The sequence below is a fragment of the Danio aesculapii genome, chromosome 6 (genome assembly GCF_903798145.1).
Source record: "Danio aesculapii chromosome 6, fDanAes4.1, whole genome shotgun sequence".
Classification (NCBI taxonomy): Eukaryota; Metazoa; Chordata; class Actinopteri; order Cypriniformes; family Danionidae; genus Danio; species Danio aesculapii.
Genome location: NC_079440.1, coordinates 48,126,736 through 48,149,476, shown reverse-complemented (window position 1 = coordinate 48,149,476; position 22,741 = coordinate 48,126,736). Strand labels below are relative to the sequence as shown.

The 22,741-nt window shown below is 35.9% G+C and overlaps 1 protein-coding gene across 1 annotated transcript in view; it reads right to left on the bottom strand.

Annotated features, from left to right (window-relative positions):
* The window catches only part of cntn4 (contactin 4), a 308,523-nt gene that overhangs the window by 63,627 nt on the left and 222,155 nt on the right, over positions 1–22,741 (bottom strand). The window contains exon 11 of the mRNA XM_056460400.1: positions 12,347–12,474. Coding sequence (XP_056316375.1) covers positions 12,347–12,474 — 128 coding nt within the window. The remainder of the gene's footprint in view (positions 1–12,346; positions 12,475–22,741) is intronic.

Genomic DNA, 22,741 nt, shown 5'->3' with positions numbered 1-22,741 from the left:
CTATCGCTGCTACAGAGAAAAGCGGATAAATGGATAATTGAATCAAACATGAGCCTAATAAATAAATGCTTGTGGCGATATTTGGATTATGTGTGTTCTTCAAGCCATCCTTGATATTTATAAGCATAAATTATATTTATAATGCAATGCTAATTTACCTAGCCGTTATCGCTGCACTGAATAGTATAAAAAGTATGATTTTTTTTCGACAAATTGAGAGATACAAAGACACAATTATGACTGTATTTGTCATGATGAGGGATAGGTGATATGGACTTTAAAAAGACACAATATTTTCGGGAATTTATTGTGATAATGATATCAATGATGACATGTTACATTAGTATGTGCTCTATTTCATTCATACTGAATGCTAGAGGGCGCCCTCGCACATAAAGTCCACATATAAAGAAGACATCTGCTATTGCTGCTACAGAGAAAAGAGGATAAAAATGACAGAAACGAATAAATGAATCAAACATGAACCAATAAACAAATGCTTATGATTAAATCTAGATTATTTGTGTTCTTTAAGCCATCCTGGGTATTTTATAAGAATAAATTATATTTATAATACAATGCTAATTCACCTAGCCATTATCACTGCATTTAATATTATATAAGTATAATTTTTTTCTTCCTTCTGTGATATGAAACCACATCTGGTCTCATATCTGGTCACACCTTTCATTGTGGTCAGAATTATTAGCGACATATTGCAAACGATAAGATATTGCCCATCCCTAGTCAGAACTGCCACTTGGTATCTTGTCTGAATTGTGAAATACTGTATAACTTACTTTCATATCACTCATAAAGTATTATGGATTAATTTTATTGCTGTCATCCATCCACATTTGAATACTTACAAAATACTAATACGATTTTGTGTTTTGTATTTAGTTGGTCATGTTATTTTAGCTCTCCTCTAATGCCGTCTACAGTAGTTCTGACTGAATATTATAACTATTGATGTTCTCTGCTGATGCAGCATGTGTACCCCTGTCTGACATACTAATGGACAGAAAATGGATGTTGACGTACAGCTGCCATTGGCATATCACTTCAGATGACATCTAGTGAAAAGTGCTCAGCCTCATCGAATCCATTTATCAATCAAGTTTAAGGCGCTCTTTCCCAGTCCACCTGTCTATAAATATCATTTACTCTAACCACGTTCCTCTGCGTCACGTCAATAACTTGATAACGCAATATATATGAATTCAAAATGAAAGCGGCTCGATATATATTGAGTTTTTGATGGATCTTTCCGTGACATGCTATGATTTAGGGTCTCAGTGTCTGACAAAGGTTAATGAAGTAGACTAAACTTCACACTTAAGGCACAAGACGTTTATTCTGTGGTTTGAAAAATTATTCAGATTTTAAAAAAAGAGCTTTATGTGAGTGAGGGGATAAAATATAGAGCTTTTTTATATAGCAGAATGTTTGCATCTATTTAAGAGTTTCTATAAAATGGTTGTAAATGGACTGGTTTTATTTGAAATTGTTTTATTTCAGCACAGAGTCTAAAATGAGAAGCTATATTAATATTTGGTCCCACTTTATATTAAGTGACCTTAAATAATATGTTCTTACATTTAAATGAATCATTTGTTACAATGTACATAGTGTAAAAATGATTTTACATTGTATTTACGGTTGATTAAATACATGCATGTAATTACATCTGCAATTAATTTCTGTAATTACACTGTAGACCATCCCTTACAGCTTAACCCACCCATTCATACCCCAAAACCTGTCGCTAACCCTACCTGTATCCCACCTCAAGAGCACCAGATGTGTTCTTCAATATAGTAAGTACATTGTATTTAGTTTTTTTGATGCAAGCACACACTACCTGACAAAAGTCTTGTCACCTATCCAAGTTTTAGGAACAGCAAATATTAACTTGACTTCTAGTTGATCATTTGGTGTCAGAAGTGGCTTATATGAAAGGTAAAGGCCTCTAGATTATGCCTATTTTAACCAAATAAAATTTGATAATGCCTTGATTTTTAATTATTTAATTAGTAATGTAAGGTCTGACTTGACTTAGACAAAAAGTCTTATCACTCTACAGAAATAATATACAGAGTTTATTAAGATTCTTTGGATTCATCTTCATTGCCTCCTTCATCTTCATGCTCAACAAGGTGACTCAGGTGACTGGGCTGGCCAATCCTGGAGCACATTGAACTTCTTTCCTTTCAGGAACTTTGGTGCGGAGGCTGAAGGATGAGAAGGTGTGCTATCCTGCTGAAGAATTTGCCCTCTCCTCTGGATTGTAATGTAATGGGCAGCACAAATATCTTAATACTTGAGACTGTAGATGTTGCCATCCACTCTGCAGATCTCTCGCACGCCCCAATACTGAATGTAACCCCGAACCATGATTTTTCCTTCACCAAAATCTACTGATTTCTGAGAGAATCTTGGGTCCATGCGGGATCCAACAGGTCTTCTGCAGTATCTGTGATGATTGGGATGCAGTTCAACAGATGATTCATTTAAAAAAATCTACCTTCTGCCACTTTTCCAAATGATCAACTAGAAGTCAAGTTATTATTTGTTGCTCTTAAAACTGGGATCAACGACAAGACTTTTGTAATAATAATCTCCTACAATAATCTCCTACAATACTAGGTAGTTGGCCAGAATGCAACACAATAGCTTAAATATAAACTATGGATGTGAAAGAAAATCCCAATTTGGCCAGAATTAATTTGAGGTAAAATCATGTTTCATGGTTGCACTTTGTGATTGTCTCAATCAGTAAACAATTGCAGAGCAAATTACCCACTATTCTACCTTGGGCGACCCCCGAGAAATCTAATTCTGACAAGATAGGAGTGGCTGTGATTTTGTTCTATTATTATTTTTTCACAACGGTCCTTATTTATTTTGACCTTTTTGCCGAAGACTGCAGCTAAAGCAAAAAAATTGCCATTTCACTGCCTGGTTCATGTTCCTTATAAATTTCTGCCAACTTTCTGGACAAATAACAGTTGGTGGTTCAAGTACTGCTGGCATCCGATCTAATTTAAAAAGAAGATTAAATAAAAAAAGGACAATCTGGACTGCTCAAAACAGCCTTAATTAACTCCTTCCCTTTGATCCATAATGTTATAATTTATCACATATATGATTTATTTCAGTGGGTTCTGTAAGAGGTGGGTGGTTTCAGTGAATTCTGTAAGAAGTAAAAAACACTGTTGTACAAAATTCAAAAATGAAAAATGTGCATCATTTTTGTAATAATAGTTTGTAATATAATTGTCAGGGACCAATTATATAAATATTTACTCCCACTTTATATTAAGTGGCCTTAAGTAATATCTACATACCCTGAAATTAATAATTTTTTTACAATGTATGCATTGTGTAAATATGTTTTTACATTGATTTGGAATATAATTGTCAGGCCACGTCCACTCGTGCTTTTAAAGGCCACAAATTTAATTAATTTCATCATAGTTCAATGATGTTTATGTAACATTTTAATATAAATATGACAAATTTTATCAAGACAGTGAAATAAGTTGTTAGATAGGCATGAATTATTAATAATATTATTTTTTTTAATTTGTTCTTTATCGGCCTATTTCTCTGCAAAATTACATAATCACAAGGGCCATGAACCCCCCTCTCTCCCCCCCCCCCTGTCTGAGCAGGGTGTTTTCACACCTCTAGTTTGAAAGAAGTCAGGAAAGTGGGTGAATCCTTTGTTTCGGTGGGAGTAGCGAGTGGCGAAAGAGAGAAGGGTTTGCATGGAAAAGATAGTTTCAGTACGAGCAAGCGCTGATTTTCACAGAGACAAAACAACACACAGATGCAGGGGAGAACGACATTCACTACGTTTACATGGACATCAGGAATCGAATTATTTGCCAAATTATTATTTTATCGACTTTAACTGCAGTTTGGTACTTTCACTTTCTTTCAGGAACATTTCATACATGTGATCAGAATGTTTCAGAAAGCAGTGTGTGTGTGTAGACTATCCTGTCACAAAATGTGGCAAAAATCCTCCACGACGGTAATAGTCTGATTAAGGTGTTTACATGTTTACATATGGAGAGCAGCATTTACATCAGCTCGTTCAGCCCATAATATTGTAATGATATTAATGTACTGTAAACTTAATAAATAAATCATTTTGACTAAGCTCTGTCTTTAAAAAAAAAACTGTACTGCTGAGTACTGCTGACGATAAGAACTACCTTTGCCATCTGAATAAACATAAACAAAGAACACTTGATCGCTCACTTACCAAATCCGTAGAGACAGGACAATCAACACCAACTGGAACTGCGTCTTTTTTTTTTTTTTTTTTTAAAAGAAGATGAGCAAATCCGGATTTCACTATTTCACCGGATTTCCAGATGCGAAAAGCATCTGTGGAAGACCACTGTAATTCTCATGTGAGTCCAGTTGCGCTCTCATAGCGAATAGTTGAAAACAAAAACTTTGTTGCAGCACATTTATAAATGCAGCACTGACGACAAATGTCTCCAAACAATTCTTCTTCCACTTGTTTTAATTACGGTTGGCAACACAATGTGGCATCTCACTTCCGTCTGAATACCGTAACAGGTAAAAACAGTCTTTGAAGCTATCATGCATAATAATGAAGTTCCGCCTCATTTACAATAGAGTGCGCTAATTGATTCGAACCAAGTCCATCTCTTAAATTAATGATAAAAACTCAAAAGACGTCACGTTGTACCCGCCGGTACAGACATCCAGTCTACATGCTGGACCAAACCGCCATGACGTAGTTTCTAAATTTCTTTTTAAACCAGAAGAACGAATTTGCTCGAAATAACGCAAAAACAACCAATTTTCACTTTTTTTTGTGAAATATATGTGTCCTAATAGTGTTTTTAGCAGCAACGTGTATGACTGTCAACATCTCAAAAAATGTGTTTTGGCGTTTCGTGACCCTTTAAATCCTTTAATCATTAATTAGCAAATATCAAATATAACTGTAGAGGAGCAGAGGTGTCAAACGTATGGCCCGCAAAGTAATTTAATGTGGCCCACGAGATGACTCTGTAAAGTATAAAAATTTGCTGCATTTATTCAATAAAAAAACTGCTGTTCCAATTTATAGAAACGGTTAATTTCATTCAATCCAGAAACCTGATTCAGCGTCAGTTTGACAGCCATCTCAGAGAGAAAGACCTCATCTATACCCTGTCATACCACACTATTTTACGTTTTGTTTAGTGGCTAATTCGAGTTCAGCCATATGAAAGTGCATCATTTTGAGGAGTCGTGGCACCCAACCACGCCCTAAACCCAACCGTCATTGGTGGATAAGCAAATCATACCAAATTGTACAAAAGATCGTACAAATTCATACAAATTAGCCACTATGTTTGTGACCACATTTCTTTGTGAGCAAGTTTTCTCTGTAATGAGCATAAATAAAAGAAAGCTCATGCACAAGCACTTGAATCACATCCTGAAGTTGACCGCCACTTAGGATGTGACACCTGATGCACTGGTGAAAGCTAAAAGACGGCAGGTATCAGAAGTCAAATAAACTATGCAACCTCACTTAGTCACCCTGATATAGTTCTGTAGACAGTCTATGCATATGCGGGAGACTCCCGGATGCCCGCAAAGAATGATAATCTCCCGGAAATCACGCATGTCACCCCCTCCCGCCCCTGCAAATATGTTGCACACCCCTCTCTCTCTGCACCAGTCTTCACATACATCGCTGCGCACTCCCCTGTCCCCCTTCAAATACATAGTGCAACAACCCCCCTACGTGCTCTACAAAAATATGTCGCACAAACCAAAACCAACCAGCCCCCCCCCCCTGTTGTTTTTAAGTTACATATACACCATGATTTTACCAGTCTGACCCACCTGTGAACAGATTTTACTCCATGTGATCCCTGAGATAAAATGAGTTTGACACCCCTGCTATAGAGCATGGCGAAACTGCATGGTTGGCAACCAAAGCAACAGTCAGGTGGTTTGTGTGTTGGGTATTCACTATTTTTGATCAATTTAATATGACAACAACAAACCTGACAACAGATGTGTTGTGGTTTTTAACCATTTCCACTTGTTACAACCATCTGTAGGCTTGTTGTTGAGGTTTGGCTCATAAATCAATCAAGTTTATTAGAGTTATTAAAGTGGTCGGATACAGATAGTGATATATTAGTATTGGTTTCTATGTGAGTATTTGGATTTTCCCCAGTTTATAATTGAATTGCTTCTTTTTGCTGATTTTCCACCAAGATCTGGCAACAGAATGCCATTGTATTGTAAATGAACGGCCAAAATACTTTTAGTTGGAAAAGGATGCTGTGTAAATGTACCCTGAAAAAAAAAGAATTTGTCAAGCCAAAATTTCACTCTCAATTATATTCTGAATCACCAACAACCTTTCCATCTTAAGTTCAAGAGATCCCAATTACATCTGAATCTGTACACAGGCATCCCGTTTTATTAATTGCAGCCGAAATTCTTTTTATAAAACTAATCTGCTGAAATATCAACAGAGAAAAAGAGGGAGGACCAGAGAGCGATGAGGGAGGTAAAACACACACGTTGCAGAGAGTATGGAGACCTCCGCTGAGTTGTGCTTACATCCTGAAAATCCCCACAGCCTTAGAACACTCCTAAGTGAACACGCTCGGCTCTGCACACCCACCTCTCATTCATATTTAATACAGCATAATAACTCACTGCTCCAGTGACTCAACACAAGTGTGATCTGGGTCCCTCCGGATTCCCCATGCTGCTGTTCTGACACTACACTCCTTCATCTCATTAGGAAATAAAAGGATTCCACTTGGATAAGATCAGATAGCTTTGGAAGGTATATCCTACTTAGACAAAATACAGATGAGCATATAAAAAAAGACTGGGCTGGATGTGTGATGTCTACCGGGTCTCTTGTGCGCTCGTGTTCATTATTTCAAATGGAGATGTTGCAATGCTATTTCAAATAGGTGCAGCACACTATGGACCTTTTAGGTACAAATATGTACCTTTTGAAAAGCTCACGTACCTTTTTTTCTAAGAGTGTATAAATAAAATTTATCAGACCTACATCAACATTTTTTTTGGGGGGGGGTTTTCACCTTTTTAATGGATAGGACAATATGGTATTGACAGAAAAGCGTGTGTGTGTGTGTGTGTGTGTGTGTGTGTGTGTGTGTGGTGGGGGGGGGGGGGGGGGGGTGCGGGGGTGGGGGGTGGGGGGTGTCAGAGAAAGGGGAAGGGTCAGCATAGGACCTCGAGGTGGAAATTGATCTTGGGTCGCCATGAGCACTGAAGTGCACGTGTCGACATACTAACCACTACGTCATTGATACCAACATACATCAAATTTTTTAATTGGTTCCTTGGAGAGCACACCCAATAGTTGCTTAGCATGCCTCACGTCTTCCATGCATAAATTGCCACCAGATGCCACAAATATGTGGTAATATGTAGAATAATTAGCAGTACTTTGTGGAATTTACCTCAATAACATCTTAAAGGCGTGCATGTAAGTTTGTAAGTTTCAGTGTAAGTTTGACACCCAGTGGTTGAACTAGCTATTACACTCATAGTTCAAACACGCAGAAGCAACAGGAACGTGCCTGACTGTTGAGCCTAAACGCTGATTTAAGGCTGATTAAAGTCGTGTTCTATATAAAAGCAACAGCATGCGATAGAAGGAATATTTTACATTTTAAAAGGAGTTTTTGTTCTAACCAACACCTGAAATTTATATTTTAGAAATGGCTTCTTGCAGCGGAACAACAGAAAACTGACAGTGATCAACTCAGATACACCTCATGTGCTTTATTAAATGCTAATAATGTGAGTTTAAATGACATTTTATGTGACATTTATTGCCACACTACTGAAAGCAGCAGCAGATAGTTCATCTCAGATCTCGGAAATAAAATAAACTGTTTGAAATGTAACTTAAGAACTGTGACTCAGTGCAAGTCAACACATACCAATCATTCAGCATGTACATTTAATAATGTTAAAGAGGTTTAATATGTATTTATTAGATTATAAACCTTACCATTTTGTTGGAGTGCAATGAGAACTCTATTCTGTGCTTCAGAATATTTAAATTATTATAATGTTTAAATTTCTGTCATGTTTCATCTGGTACAAACAGCCAAATTGCTTATCACTGTGTTACGCGGGTCTGTCTATTTATTTAATTTATTTATTTGCTTTGGTTGTGTGCTTTCTGTGCTTGTCTGAGTTGGATTTTGTAAACAGTTTGTCTGGATTGGATGATGCCGGTGACGTCACTGGGGATTCCCCGTATACAAGGTTGATGACAATGGTGGCTCAGTCTCTCTTCTCTCTTGCTCACTCTCATTGGCTTGTACTCAGGCTGTCTGGCTGGCAGTGCTCGGCACATGCAAGGCTCAATCCGCATAGCGCTATTTTCAATGTTATATTTTTTGTAAACTTTTTGATATTTTAGTATTATTTAACATGTTAACTATTTTGCTTTGTTTGTTTATTTTGATACTTTGTTTATTTTTGCAGCAGGAAGTGGATATTATTTTTCATAGTCACGTTTTGTTATTTATTTAGTTCAGCAAAGGAAAGCAGTGGCCCGGAAGACTCACCTGTTTAATTTTTTTAAGCTCTAGGTAAGATCTGTCCTTGAAGAACAGTTATAGTCAGGGAACTATATATTTATATAAAAAAAAAAAAAAAAAAAAAAAAAAAAAAAAATTGTTTAGCTGCCCTACCTGTTTACATGATTTGTTAATAATATTCTTGTTGTCTCTTGCAAATTTGATTCAATGAGATTAAAGATTTATTGATGGGATGTCAATTTGTCATTTCAAGCGTTTATGTTTTTCATATGTTCGGCTCAAACTATTATTTTACAAAACGAGCCAGTTTTGGGCCATAACACACTGTAAATCTCGTCATGTAGTGTGTTGTTGGGACACAGGGGTTACAATGTAACCTAATGTCTACATTTGTAATATTTATGCTATTTGCTAATTAATAACCACCTCATGTGGAACTCTGAATCTGCATCTCATTTTGGAGGCTGTTATTGTCCACTGGAGGTTGCATTTTGGTCGCGTATGCATATTTTGAGGACCATCATGACTGAATAAATCAAATATACAGTTTTCCACCAAGGTAACTTGGGGTGCCGAAATATAATTGGTTAAACTAGCATCGGGAGGGACCAAAACAAAGACAGACATTCCGGCACGTAATGCACATTTTCAAAGCTGAAAATTTGACTTCTGACTTTTTTTTCAGATAAACAAGAATGTTCACTTAGCATGTTTCTTAAATATCTGCAAACATATGGTATTTTATGCTTTAGAAGAGTTAAAAACTTACATATAGCCCCTTTAAGCACAAATTCAAAAAAATTGAGCGAAAAATTCCTGAGGTGAAAAACATCAGGCAAGTAAACTAGTGTGAGTGGTGTACTGCAAATTCTGCATTTGGTGAACACTGCATTAAAAGTGACACAGCCACTTAAGCTATATTTACATGACAACAATACAAAAAAATGCTAAAACAATATGTGTACACACACCTACAAAAAAATAATAAAAATGCTGTATTACTATTGTATTGCCATACCCGCAGATGGCACTGTCACTTCTTAAAGAAACACTACTTGCGCAAATACAGTCCTGTTGTCCACCATTGTTGTTTTAGTTGTCAAGTATTTGTAAATGCCTATAGACTGAACTAGTACACATCCGCATCACATATTCACAAAATCATGTTTTTTGTGATCTACACAGAGAGAATACCTATTAGGTTTAAAAAGAAAATGCACTTATTTACAGGTTGTTGTGTATGAATTGCCAAAACACATAAAAGATTTCCATTTGAAGTTGTTTTTTGCATTGTGAGCTTTTAGAAAGCTGATTTGTTGCCTTGCAGCTCTGTTGAAAATGGGCCAGCTTCATAAACATAGACATTATGTTAAGCCTCTATCTTAAAACTAGTTAGACCAACTATCAGCTAGCCAGGCGATAATACGGCTTGCTTTTTGGATTCAAATCAGAGTAAATAACCTACTTGTAACTGACTTTAAACATAACAGAGAAAGCTTTTGGCGGTACAGTACAAGAAACAACATCAAACACAAAAAAACCCACTTAAACTAAAATCTATCACAATTTTCAGAAGCCATCTTTAGTTTTTGGCTTGTTTTCATGCAGGGATTTGTGATATCACACAGTGGGTGAAATAAGTATTCAACACACCATGTTTTTTTTTTTCCTGGGAATAATATTTCTAAATGAATAGTTGACATGGAATTGAATTGAAAAATCAGAAACATTAGTATGTGTAACAAGTATGAAATGACACAAGTAGAACGTACTGAACTACTGAAATATATTTTATACTTTACATAAAAGGCTTTTTTTTGGTGATGGCAGCTTAAAGATGCTTCTCATATGGAGAATGAAGTCACATGGTTTGCTTAGGTGTGATTTTTTTCACGAACTTCAACGGAGTGTAAAAATCTTGATGGTTCTGTGGGTCTCGTCTATTAAATCTGATCTTTATTTTGTATTTTCTATTTGGATTCAAGTTAGGTGATTGTCTGGGCCAATCCACAGCTTTATTTTCTTTCTCTAAAACCATTTGAGAGTTTCCTTGGTTGTGTTTTGGATTATTGTCTTGTTGAAATGTTCACTCTGGTTTCATCTTCATCATCCTGCTAATGTAGACAAAGGGCAGAGGGTTGCTAAATAACTACTAAGAGATTTCAGCTGCTGTCTGGGCTTTCATTGCCTTTCTATGCCTCGCTTTCTTCATATGTTCAATACTTTTTTCCTGTGTTATTTCACTTTATTACAGATAACTTCATTTGTAAACGAACTAGACAGTGGTGGAAAGTGTACTTAAAAATCATACTCAAGTAAAAGTACCATGTACTTGCCCAAAAATGTAGTGCAAGTAGAGTAAAAGTATCTGTTGTAAATATTACTTAAAGTATGAGTAAAAAGTAGCCCTTTTAAATGTACTCAAGAGTAGTGAGTATTATGCTGTAAAAATTTGATGCGTTTACATGCAGTTTGTGCTGGCATATGTAAACGTAACACTCTGTAGTGCATTTAGTGATCTTTTTATATTTGTTTGTTCCTTCCAACCTTTCATTCATTATTTGTTTGTTCTGTCCTTGCTTCATTCATTTGTTTGGTCATTCCTTCCTTTATACATTTGGTCCTTGCTTCATTCCTCCCTTCATTTGTTCGCTCATTCATTCGTTCTTTCGTTCATATTTTTGTTCCTTAGTTCATTAGGTCTTGTTCATTCATTTATTTGTTCCTTCCTTCCTTCCTTTCGTCCTTAGTTTGTTCAGTCCTTCCTTGAATTGTTCCTTCATTCATCTGGTCCTTTGTTTGTTCATTTATATTTTTGTTCCTTCCTTCATTAGGCTGTTCGTTCGTTCCTTCCTTCCTCCTTTCGTTTGTTCAGTCCTTCCTTGAATCCTTTCTTCATTAATTTGGTCCTTCCTTCATTAGTTCCTTTCATCATTCATTATTTCCTTCTATTTTTGATTCATTCCATTTAGTGATTTTTTAAAGGCTGTTTGGTGATTTCAGTCGTCATACAGTCGACATCCTTCATTTTTTCATCAGTAAGATGCGGTCTATAAAAAGTCTCTAGATCATTGCGTGTAAAGATTTTGGACATCTTCTTGGACATTTTTTATGCTTCCAAAAGGTTTGCTGCATTTTGAAGGGCCCTTGTACTGAGGTTGTTCAGTGTGATGCAATTTACTTTCTATGTGCAATTTGATTAGACAGGAATCACAGGACTGATTTTTCTACTTTAGCCAATCACCATATACAAGAATGAAATAAAGTAGTGACTGCAGGTTGAAGGAAAGTAGTAGAGTAAAAGTATCAATACAGCACTAAAAATGTACACAAAGGAAAGTAAAAGTGCACACTTTTAAAACTACTTAGTAAATTACAATTTCTGATAAAAACTACCCAATTACAATAATTTGAGTATTTGTAATTTGTTACTATACACCACTAAAACCAGGGTTTGTTTTCTTTGCATATATGGATTTCATTCGTTGTTACCAACATCTGCTGAAAATTTCAAGTCAACAGCACCTTTAGATATATGTTTTCTGAGAAAAATGGTGACCTGTTGAATGCTTATTTCCCCCGCTATCAGATGAAGATGTGACACAATAAATGATTTGACCACATTTTCAACCACATTTTTCCACAATCAGATGCCACTTAGAATTATTTGAGTGGACCAACTTTACATAACAAACACCTATAATAAACCAACATAATCTTCCAATTGTACAGCAAATAATTGAAGCCAATACCTTTCACAAGCAGGTTTCCTGGGCTGCTGGCTTCCCCAAACTGGTTGCGTGCGACACACGTGTACGATCCAGCATCAGATTTGCTGACATTGGATATCCGAAGGCTTCCACTCTCCAATACAGCAATCCTACAAAGCAAACATGCGATATTTACTCCATAGTGCTTTTGTGACTTTAAGCCAGCAATCAGCAAAACCGTTTTATTTTTGACAAGATAAAAGTACAACAACATCGGGTTTTGCGGCTATTTAAGACTCAAGACATCTGGAGAGATTTTAAGGGTGATGCAAGACGTTCAAGACATTCTTACAGACACCATTTCAGGAGAAAGAGTGCAATTTTGAGAGAGTTTTGAAGGTTTTTGCACATTGCTATGAATCTTTTGTCTTGTCAAACCCCTACCTTCAAGAACTTGCTGTCAACATGTTTTTAGGAGGAATGAGAGAGTTGCTGAAATTTTCTGTTTATGTTTTTCTTCCCCAAAAGAAATAGTTGGACAAGTTTTCATGAATATTTTCCATTTAAAGAGCCCCTATTATGCATTAAAAAAGGTCATATTTTGGTTTTGGGGGTCTCCAACAACAATCTGATATGCATGCAGAGTCATAAAACATGTTCATTGTCTTATAATATGCATTTATTTTTACCTAATTATCCCAGTGACTCCCATATGATTAGTTCAGCGATTCATTTGTTCCCAAAGCCCTTCTCTGCACGATGCTAATCGCTGATTGGTCCGTTGACCCATTCTATTGTGATTGGTCGACTGCGTTCAGCGCAAGACAGAGAGAACTGCCCAGCATGGCTTATAAACAATTTTGAAGTAGTCAGAGTGCAGAGTGTATGTGTGAGCGCAATGCAGGAGTGCATTAAAGCAATGGAGTTAAACACCAGCATATTGCTCTATTCCTAACCATAAGTAAAAACCATGACACTCATTCAGTATAAATTCACACAATGGCAAAAGCTCAACTATTTTGAAACTTGACCGTCGTGTGTAGGAAAAGCTGATAGTGGTCATAACAACGACAAACGCCAGTAGATCGCTCACAAACACATTTAAATCCTTAAATAAAGCAGCACGCGCCATGTTTTCAACATGGTTTTAGACCCGATATGAAAACAAAAAAGTTACCCAAATTTAGTTCAAGTGGTTACAAGTAACAAAACACTATTAAAAACATAATTTGCAAGCTAGAGAAAACAAGGAGGCAACCATTTTAATCGTACTTACTTACACTTGTGAAATGGAGGAAGAAACTGATCTATGAACAGTGTACTGTAAAGTTCCTGTCAAGCTCTTACAAAGTCCCATACATCAATAGTCTTTTCTGATCCTTCTATTAACAAATGGTCAATGAATCCCATGTTGTAATTGTGTAGATTGCTGAAGCACTCATCGAAAATATGACTGTAACACAGCACAACGCTGGAGCTATAATGCTATGGTATTTTTGCAAAAATAAACTTCAATCACTCTTCACAGCCTCATCTTTGGGTAGGGAAAATAACACTAACTTTCCCTCACACTCCAGATCACAGCGTCTTCGCGACATGATTCAACCAGGATCTGCTACAGTGTTTGTCTTTTTCTTTCTACAGTGTTTGTGGGCAGGACCGGGTGTTTCAATTTTCCTGGGTCTGCGTGTGCAACAAATGCGCGTGGCTTGAGTTCCGTATCAATGTCATGCTGGCACGGCTAAAGACTTGTTACCGCGTTGATTCATTCTAACCACTATGAGTCGACTCTTTTATAGATAAATCAAAAGTTGTAACACAGCGCACTTTCAGATTTAAGCCTGATATTTCACTTCACGTAGAGCTGTGTTACACTCTGGTCATTTTCAAAAACCCATAATAGGGCCTCTTTAAAACAATACATTACTTTTAGGCTCAACTATTCATCCTTGAATCGTAATCAAACCAATGCAAAATTGAACACCTGTTTTTTATGTAGGTCAAAAGAAAAATCCGCTCAAAATATTCAAATACAAAATGATCTTTGCACAATACTGGCCTTTAAAAATGATAATGCATACACACATAAATGGACTTAAAAACACACATCCTCAAAGATAAAACGCATGACGTGAAGACCTTGAGGATGAAGGAGAAAAAAAAGGGAGGGCTTCATTAATTCATGATGGCATTCTAATTATTCTGCCCACGATACTAAAGAAGGAGTGAGTCACAAGCGAGTTATACACAATAATGTTATGAGTGTGCGTAAAGAAAGAGAAAACGAGAGAGGAAGAAAAAAAGGGGGAAAAAACAACATGGTGCCATATTATAGATGGTTCTATTTTGAAAAGCTGTGATAGCTTGGGGGAAGAGATGTTTAATTGGTGTGGACAAAACATTGAATATAAATAATCCATTTTGCACAAACTGTGGATTTCATTAATGACTCTGGGAGGACCCCCAATATATAATATATTTCTAATTAACACAGCTGGAGTGTGTCAGTGATAATTTGGTGTATATATTGTAAAAGAGAGAAGGAAAACATGCTCAGCTTTCCACGCGCATGTGGCTATTAACACGTGTGTAAGCATGCAATCTCCATAGACAGACATTAACAGAATGTACAGTAGAGTGGTTTTCCATTGGATGGCAGGAATGAAATGTGTTTACTGAGTGTGAAGAAGTTGACTAGCTTGCACAAAGCCCAGACATGAACCCCTCTGAACACCTTTGGGATGAATTGGAACTTCAGTGCTTGACCTTAGTGCCAAAGAAAATCCCTACAGCCGTGTTCAAAACATCTAGCGGAAAAAAGCCTTCAGCGTCTGTCACTCATTTTTACCTTACTGGAGAAATCACCAACAATCTTAAGTATAACATGTTGTATTTTGGTATTTTAACCATATATTTAGTAAAACATTAATTATATATTCTGTCTGCATCATTGGTGATTTGATATAAATAATGCATTTTACCGTTTTTCTCAGTCGCTTTGGTGCATTTCAATTCAACACTGTTTACATTTGCATAACAGTTCAAGCATTTCTCAAAACAATTAGTCATTTGCGCACATTATAGTAGCAGTTTCTCATTCCTTCCAACAAACTGCAAATGCTTTTGGACATGCATCAATTGCTTTCATACAACTCTCTGCTGTTTTATTACATTATCATTCGCTTATGTCATGTCAGTCAAAATGAACTAAACTTGTGATTGCTGAATAGTCATTCCATATAAAATGAATAGTCCTCATTTCATTACTTACAAAAATGTTGGACTAAGTTGTCAAAATCTGTCAAGCTAATTTGATAAAAGTTTTAAAATCTTTTGTTTTTCCTGATAACGTCTTCTAAAATCAACAATTTGATGAATGATTTACATATCTATGGATGCTGTAGGTTCAGTTACAATATGTACAATATTGTTTACAGTTTATGTTTGTTGTAAATAAGGATGTATTTATTCTTTTGCACAATGCTGTGAATAAATTAGAATTGCAAATGCAGTAAAAATGTGAAATATATTCAGTGTCTTGTACTCAGATACCTCACTAAATACAGTCTAATTTTACTGTGGTTTTCAAATGGCTGTGCAAATAGTATATAGTGCTGTCTTGAGTATTTTCAGGAAGTGTCACCAAAATCTGACTTTATTGCATTAAAAAAAATGTATAGAGTAAACTGTCATAATGAAAACATGACAAAGTTATTTGATGCAAAAAGTTATTATCTTGTTCATAAACAATGCTGTCAGGACTTTTCATCTTGATGACACTGACACTTTTATTGACATGAATACTTGCTTTTGAGGAATGAGCTCTCCATTTTGAGTAAGTTACACGCTTTTGCTGGTTATCAACTAGGTTTTGCAGTTTGTACTAATTGTTTTGAGAAATGCATTAACTGTTGTGCAAATGTAAATAGTGTTGAGAAATGCACCAAAGCCACTGAGAAACACTTTAAATACAAATAAATTGTCTTCCTTAATGTCTTACAGTTGTTTATTAATATACAGTTTAAAATAATGGGTAAAATCATTATAAATTATTTGATGTAACATATTTATGTAAACAATTCACAGCATGTTTTGCTGTGATAGCTAGCTAGCTAGCTAGCTAGCTAGCTAGCTAGATAGATAGATAGCTAGCTAGATAGATAGATAGATAGATAGATAGATAGATAGATAGATAGATAGATAGATAGATAGATAGATAGATAGATAGATAGATAGATAGATAGATAGATAGATAGATAGATAGATAGATAGATAGATAGATAGATGGATGGATAGGTGGATAGATGGATGGAAGGATGCTGTAGATAGATGGATGGATGGATATTTGAATGGATAAATGATGCATGGATGGATAGATGGATGGATAGATGGATAGATAGATGGATGGATAAATGATGGATGGATATTGTAGATGGATAGATGGATAGATGGATGGATATTGTAGATGGATAGATGGATGGATGGATGGATGCTGTAGATAGATGGATGGATGGATATTTGAATGGATATATGATGGATGGATGGATAAAGTAGATAGATGGATGGATGGATACTGTAGATAGTTGGATGGATATATGAATGGATATATGATGGATGGATGGATGGATGGATGAATACTGTAGATGGATGCATGAATGGATAGATACTGTAGATAGATAGATGGACGTACAGACAGACAGGCAGGCAGGCAGGCAGGCAGGCAGGCAGGCAGGCAGGCAGGCAGGCAGGCAGGCAGGCAGGCAGGCAGGCAGGCAGGCAGGCAGGCAGGCAGGCAGGCAGGCAGGCAGGCAGGCAGGCAGGCAGGCAGGCAGATAGATAGATAGATAGATAGATAGATAGATAGATAGATAGATAGATAGATAGATAGATAGATAGATAGATAGATAGATAGATAGATAGATAGATAGATAGATAGATAGATAGATAGATAGATAGATAGATAGATAGATAGATAGATAGAATGGATGGATGGATGGATGGATAGATACTGTAGATAGAAGGACGGATAGCTACTGTGGATGGATAGATAGGTATTTCATTATATTAACCTCTTTAAACAGTCTCACAGTCTAAAGTTTTGAATGATAGTTTATACACTATGCATACAGACAGGGATTTGCAAAACAATTTCAGGTCACAACAAAGCAGGTTAAATACAGTTTATCAATGATAGTGGTGAAGTTTTCCCCTTCTTCCTTTTTTCTCTCTCACTCCTCCATTATATGCACCTTACCTCCAGAGATTACCGACAAATAGGCCAGCACATTGTCTTATCTAGATCAAGGAATGACCTGCTTTTTGTGCCGCTCTCCTGCTTCTGCAGCTGTTGGTGATGTTTTATGAGTTATGAGATGCATTTGTTTTCTCTCTCTTTATAAGGCTATTCTCCCTGTCTCTCTCCCTCTCCACCTTTAGACAATTCTCACAGCTATACAAATAAAAAATACTCTGACACATGGAGCTTGTGCATGGATTTCAGATCCTGGTGTGAAAATATAAAGTGAGGCCACTGGCAATGAAAAACCAATATCTCAACTGTTTGTCCTACATGGCAATTACAGGAGAAGGTCTCTTATTTTTCAGATTTCTATCATGAGAAAGTACATTTACAAGGTTGCTATTAAGCTGTAGAAGTATATCTCAGGATGTGCACAGGTTTGTCATGATTTGAGCAATTAGATGCCACTGATATACTACTTTAAATATGCAATTATGCAAATTTATATTAGTCAAAAGTCAAAAATCTGTTTTATTACTCCTCTTTCTAATTTCCTTTGTGAATTTTCACCCAGTGTCTGAAAAGGTTCAATCAAGGATATGGCTCTTTAAGCCCCACCTTTTTGAGAGCATGCTCTGCTCTGATTGGACAGTAGATGGTGGCGGAGAAACAGTCATTGGCTCATTTTCTGTTTTCGCTCCCCAATATTCTTTTCAGATTAACTTTAGATTCACATATATTTACATAGATTTTTCATTCTTTTTATTTATAAGTAGCAGGAGTTTCCAAAAATCCTTGACATGCACTGTAAAAAATGCAGGGTTCCACACAATTCATTCATGTTGTCCCAATACAAATTGATTAAGTTAACTTAACACTTTTAACAAATTTATGTGGATTGAACATAAAAAATTAAGTTGTCCCAATGAAATCTCAAGAATTGTGTTGTTTCAGCTCATTTTAAATTAGTAGTTTGAACGAGCAAAAAATACAAATAAAATAATAATAATAATAATAATAATTTTGAGTGTGATGCAACATGACATCACACAAATGAAAAAGAAAGCATAAATAACTGGAACTCTAACCCAACAACTTAAATAAATAGAACCTTTGCCCTAACCTAAAGCATAAATAAATAGAAATCTAACAGAACTCTAAACCTATCTAAAAAAAGCAAAGCCAAAAAAAGAACACACTTACAGTTTAACATTCAGGTGTGGGCATAGGTGTCTATTTAAATCAGAGATGCACAAAGTAGGACTCGTGGGCCAAAGTTGGCCCATTGTATCCTTTGATTTAGCCCACCATGAGAGTGAGAATAATGGAGAGGGTTGGGACGAAAGCCTTTAACACAGAGATCATCATTTTTAATTTGACGTAATCTTTTTTGTTTGTTTTATTGCTGAGCTACCTGTACAAAAAAAGCAAAGTGAAATAAAATGTTTTAATTAAATGTTGCAAATTAATCAGATTTTTTAAAATGTAAATTCTGTCACTTGATGGATAGAGGGCTATACAGAAGATATCAGCCAGCAAATCAAGAAGAAAACTAGAGTAATTCTGTTATAAATTTTTGTTTTGTTTTTACTGTAATAAACTCATTATAAAATGTAAAAAATATAATTTTTAAACATTATTAAATAAATTAGGAAATTACCTGCATGACAACTATATTTACCTTCGACCCACTAGTCTCAGTCAAGTTTGGTTTTTGGCTGTTCATAAGAAAAAGTTTGGGCACCCCTGAGTTAAATACACACTATAGTTTAATTTGACTTACTTTTAAGCTATACTGTTCAAACACCTAATTTACAAGAACATGTGTCTTTTGAACACTTACAGTGTCTATCGGTGGGCTACACATGCTAATCATAATTAGCTATTTGATATAACATGCTAGAAATGCTTACTAAGTTTTAAAGGGGTGGTCCAGAGTGTATTTTTAAGGCTTGGTTGTGTGCTCATGCTTCATTTGTTAAAAATAATGTCACGTTATTTTTTCATATATCTTACTTTGATTATATACAGCTACCTAGTTAACATGAAAACGACTGTCATATTTTCTAGTTCCTGTGAAAGACCCACTCTCAGGAGGCTCTGATTGGTCAGCTAACATAATGTGCTTTGATTCGCAGATCAGCTCCAGATCACCAGGAAGCGTCTCTGTTATAACATTACAGCACATCTGGCCAAGCGCCTTCGCTGAGCAGGGTGAATGCACGTAGCCTGAAGGGTTTATGACATCATTAACCTGGATGTATTTTTTTTGTAGTACCCAAACTTTGTTCGCTGTAGGCTTTGCTAAGCTAACTTTGAAAAAGCCAATGTCTCCATTTGCATTGAACTATGAGCGTGTTACTTTCAGAGATGTTGTCTATGTTCACACAGCTACATTACACATCAACTAAAGTTTCAAATATGAAATCATAGTGGACCACCCCTTTAAGATTTGACCAAACACGTTAATGAGGTTTGCCTTATAAACCACAGTACTGTACCTTAGCAACTGCCTAGCAATCACCTAGTAACCAGTCAGAACACCATAGCAATCACCTAGCAATACTTTAGCAACACCTTAGCAACTACCTAGCAACCACCCACAACATTGTTCAATGAACTTTAGCTTATAGTAATTATTATTATTTCAAATTTAGATTTACAAAACTATTTTCCAAATGCCCTGTAAACCTAGTTTTGAGTTCTTTCAGCAATAATTTTGTGGGTGAAACCTCTCAATCCACCAACAGTTTGAAGGCATAATCATGTACAGCATATAAAAAAGAAAACACAGAGAGTCTAAAATTCTCTTTGTATAATGATCTACTTTCTTTCGTCATTCATTCCCAAAATTTCTCAGTATTTCTCTGTTGCAAACAGGAGATCACAATAATTAACTCCGACAAAGCCAAAGCAAACACTACCAGATTACTATGGTATAAATACAGCACTACAAAATACAAGAGAAAGAGATCAACTTAGAATGTCACATACCAGTTTTATAATCATTTGATCAGCTGTAGTTTAAAATTATTTGCTGAGTTTTTCCTCCCCTAAGGATGTATTATGCGGTCTCTGTCGCCATCTTGTGGCAGAAAGTCAACCCTCTTTTCTCTGCGCAATGACAGGCTAATGACTGCCAACACGCTGAATCTCCAGAATTGTAAATATTTAAAATAGGCTCTGTCCTTAGAAATAAATGGCATAGTTTTAATCTAAACAACTACATTCTCGCATAAAAAAACTGCAAAAGTACATTATGTTGTCCAACAGCTGCAGTATTTGTCAACCTATAGTGAGTTTATTGATCAGCTGTCACTCTCTGTGGACGAAGTAATACACAAGGGTGAGGAGGCTGTACGAGTGCTGTTAATGCTGAATATCGCATGGCTATTTTTTATAAATATAATTTTTTTTTTACAGTTAATATTTACCCTGTTTTTGTCAACAGCCAAAAAAAATAAATAAATCAACAGCCAATGAAGCCAATGGAGAATACAAGCTGGTGTTATATATTTGTTACAAACCTCGGCAAGTTTTTGCATTAAGTAAAGCTGAAATTACTGATCATTTGCTTCAGGCAGTTCAGAGTAATTTCTTTCCTTAAGGAGAAAACAACCCCACTTACTGTGCACTTTAACCATTGCAATTTTGCAGACCTTTACAATTCACAAACAAACCAAAGAAGCCATTTTTAACCACCAAATTTGGCTATGCAGATCCCCCAGCAAGAGCACTAACCAGTAAAAACCAGCATGAAAATTCATTAGCTGACCTACTCAGCAGAGTAAGCAAACCTGATGGATTTGCTGTGACATTGATGGGTTCAAACCGAGGCGACTCCTAAGGCTGAATCTGTGGTCTTCAACATACTTCGAGAGCATGTCTATTCTTGGACAAGCACACCAGTCCCTCCATCCAGTCTGGGCGAACCAAGATCTATCAATAATTCACCGGCGAGATGAACCTGAGTGCTGGTCTCCTCATCTCCCGTTTGTAACAGCTAATAAGGACAGCCGTAAATCTCCTACAGGAATACAAGCCTGTACGACACGGCGGCTTCAAGGGATACAGGCAATTCTCAAATCTCCCCAGAAGTGCACTTAGAGTTTCTGCAAAAAACATCTATGCCACTGAGGCAAAAGCGAGCTAATATGTTCTTTAATGTTGGGCTGGAGAAGACAGATGGGAGGTATTATTAAAATACATGCTGAAATCATAAACTGGAAAGTGTGAGCTAAATGCTTGTTGCCTCTTCTGGCCAAAAGCCCCTGCCAGAAACCTGTGTGAATTGGCTTCAGTCATAATTTGTTTCCTGATGATTGGTTAATGCTCTCTCCTGTGCCTCTTGTTCATTTATTTATTTATTTTTGCAGAAGAATAGGATCAAAAGGCATAATTCTTATCTTGTATTGCACAGAAGAACATGACCCTAGTAATTGTTAGTATATTCTTAAAAAAATTAATAAAAACAAAACAAACATCTGCTCCTTTGAAGCCTGAGAGGAATGATAAAACTTGTGTTGACTCTGCTGAGACATCTGCAGTCTGAGCGCGTCACATAATAAACTTCAACAAGATCTTGAACCCGCTCTAAAGAATCTTTTTCCACTTAATGCTGGGTCAAACCAAAGAGTCTTTAGCAAGGTGAAAGTAAAATGGTTTTAGTTATAAGAAATAATTCCAAATAGAAAGTAATTGTTTTTCACACAACCATTAAAATACTGACAAGGCCTTGTTAGAAAAAACAAAATAAAAATTATATATATATATATATATATATATATATATATATATATATATATATATATATATATATATATATATATATATAAATAATAAATAATAAAAAATATATAAATAAATAATAATGATTCTCTAAGTCAGTGTTTCCCAACCCTGTTCCTGGAGGCACACCAACAGTACATATTTTGGATGTCTTCGTTTTCTGACCCATTAAATTCAGGTTTTGGAGTATCTTCTGATGTTATGATAAGAAGATTCGGGTGTGTTTGATTAGGGAGAGGTTGAAAATGTGGACTGTTGGTGTGCCTTCAGGAACAGGGTTGGAAAACACTGCTCTAAGTAATAATAACTTAGTATAAGTATACAGTTGAAAACAAAATATTAAGCCCTGTGAATTTGTTTGATATATTTCCCAAGTGATGTATATTTCCCAAGTGATGAAGTTTAACAAA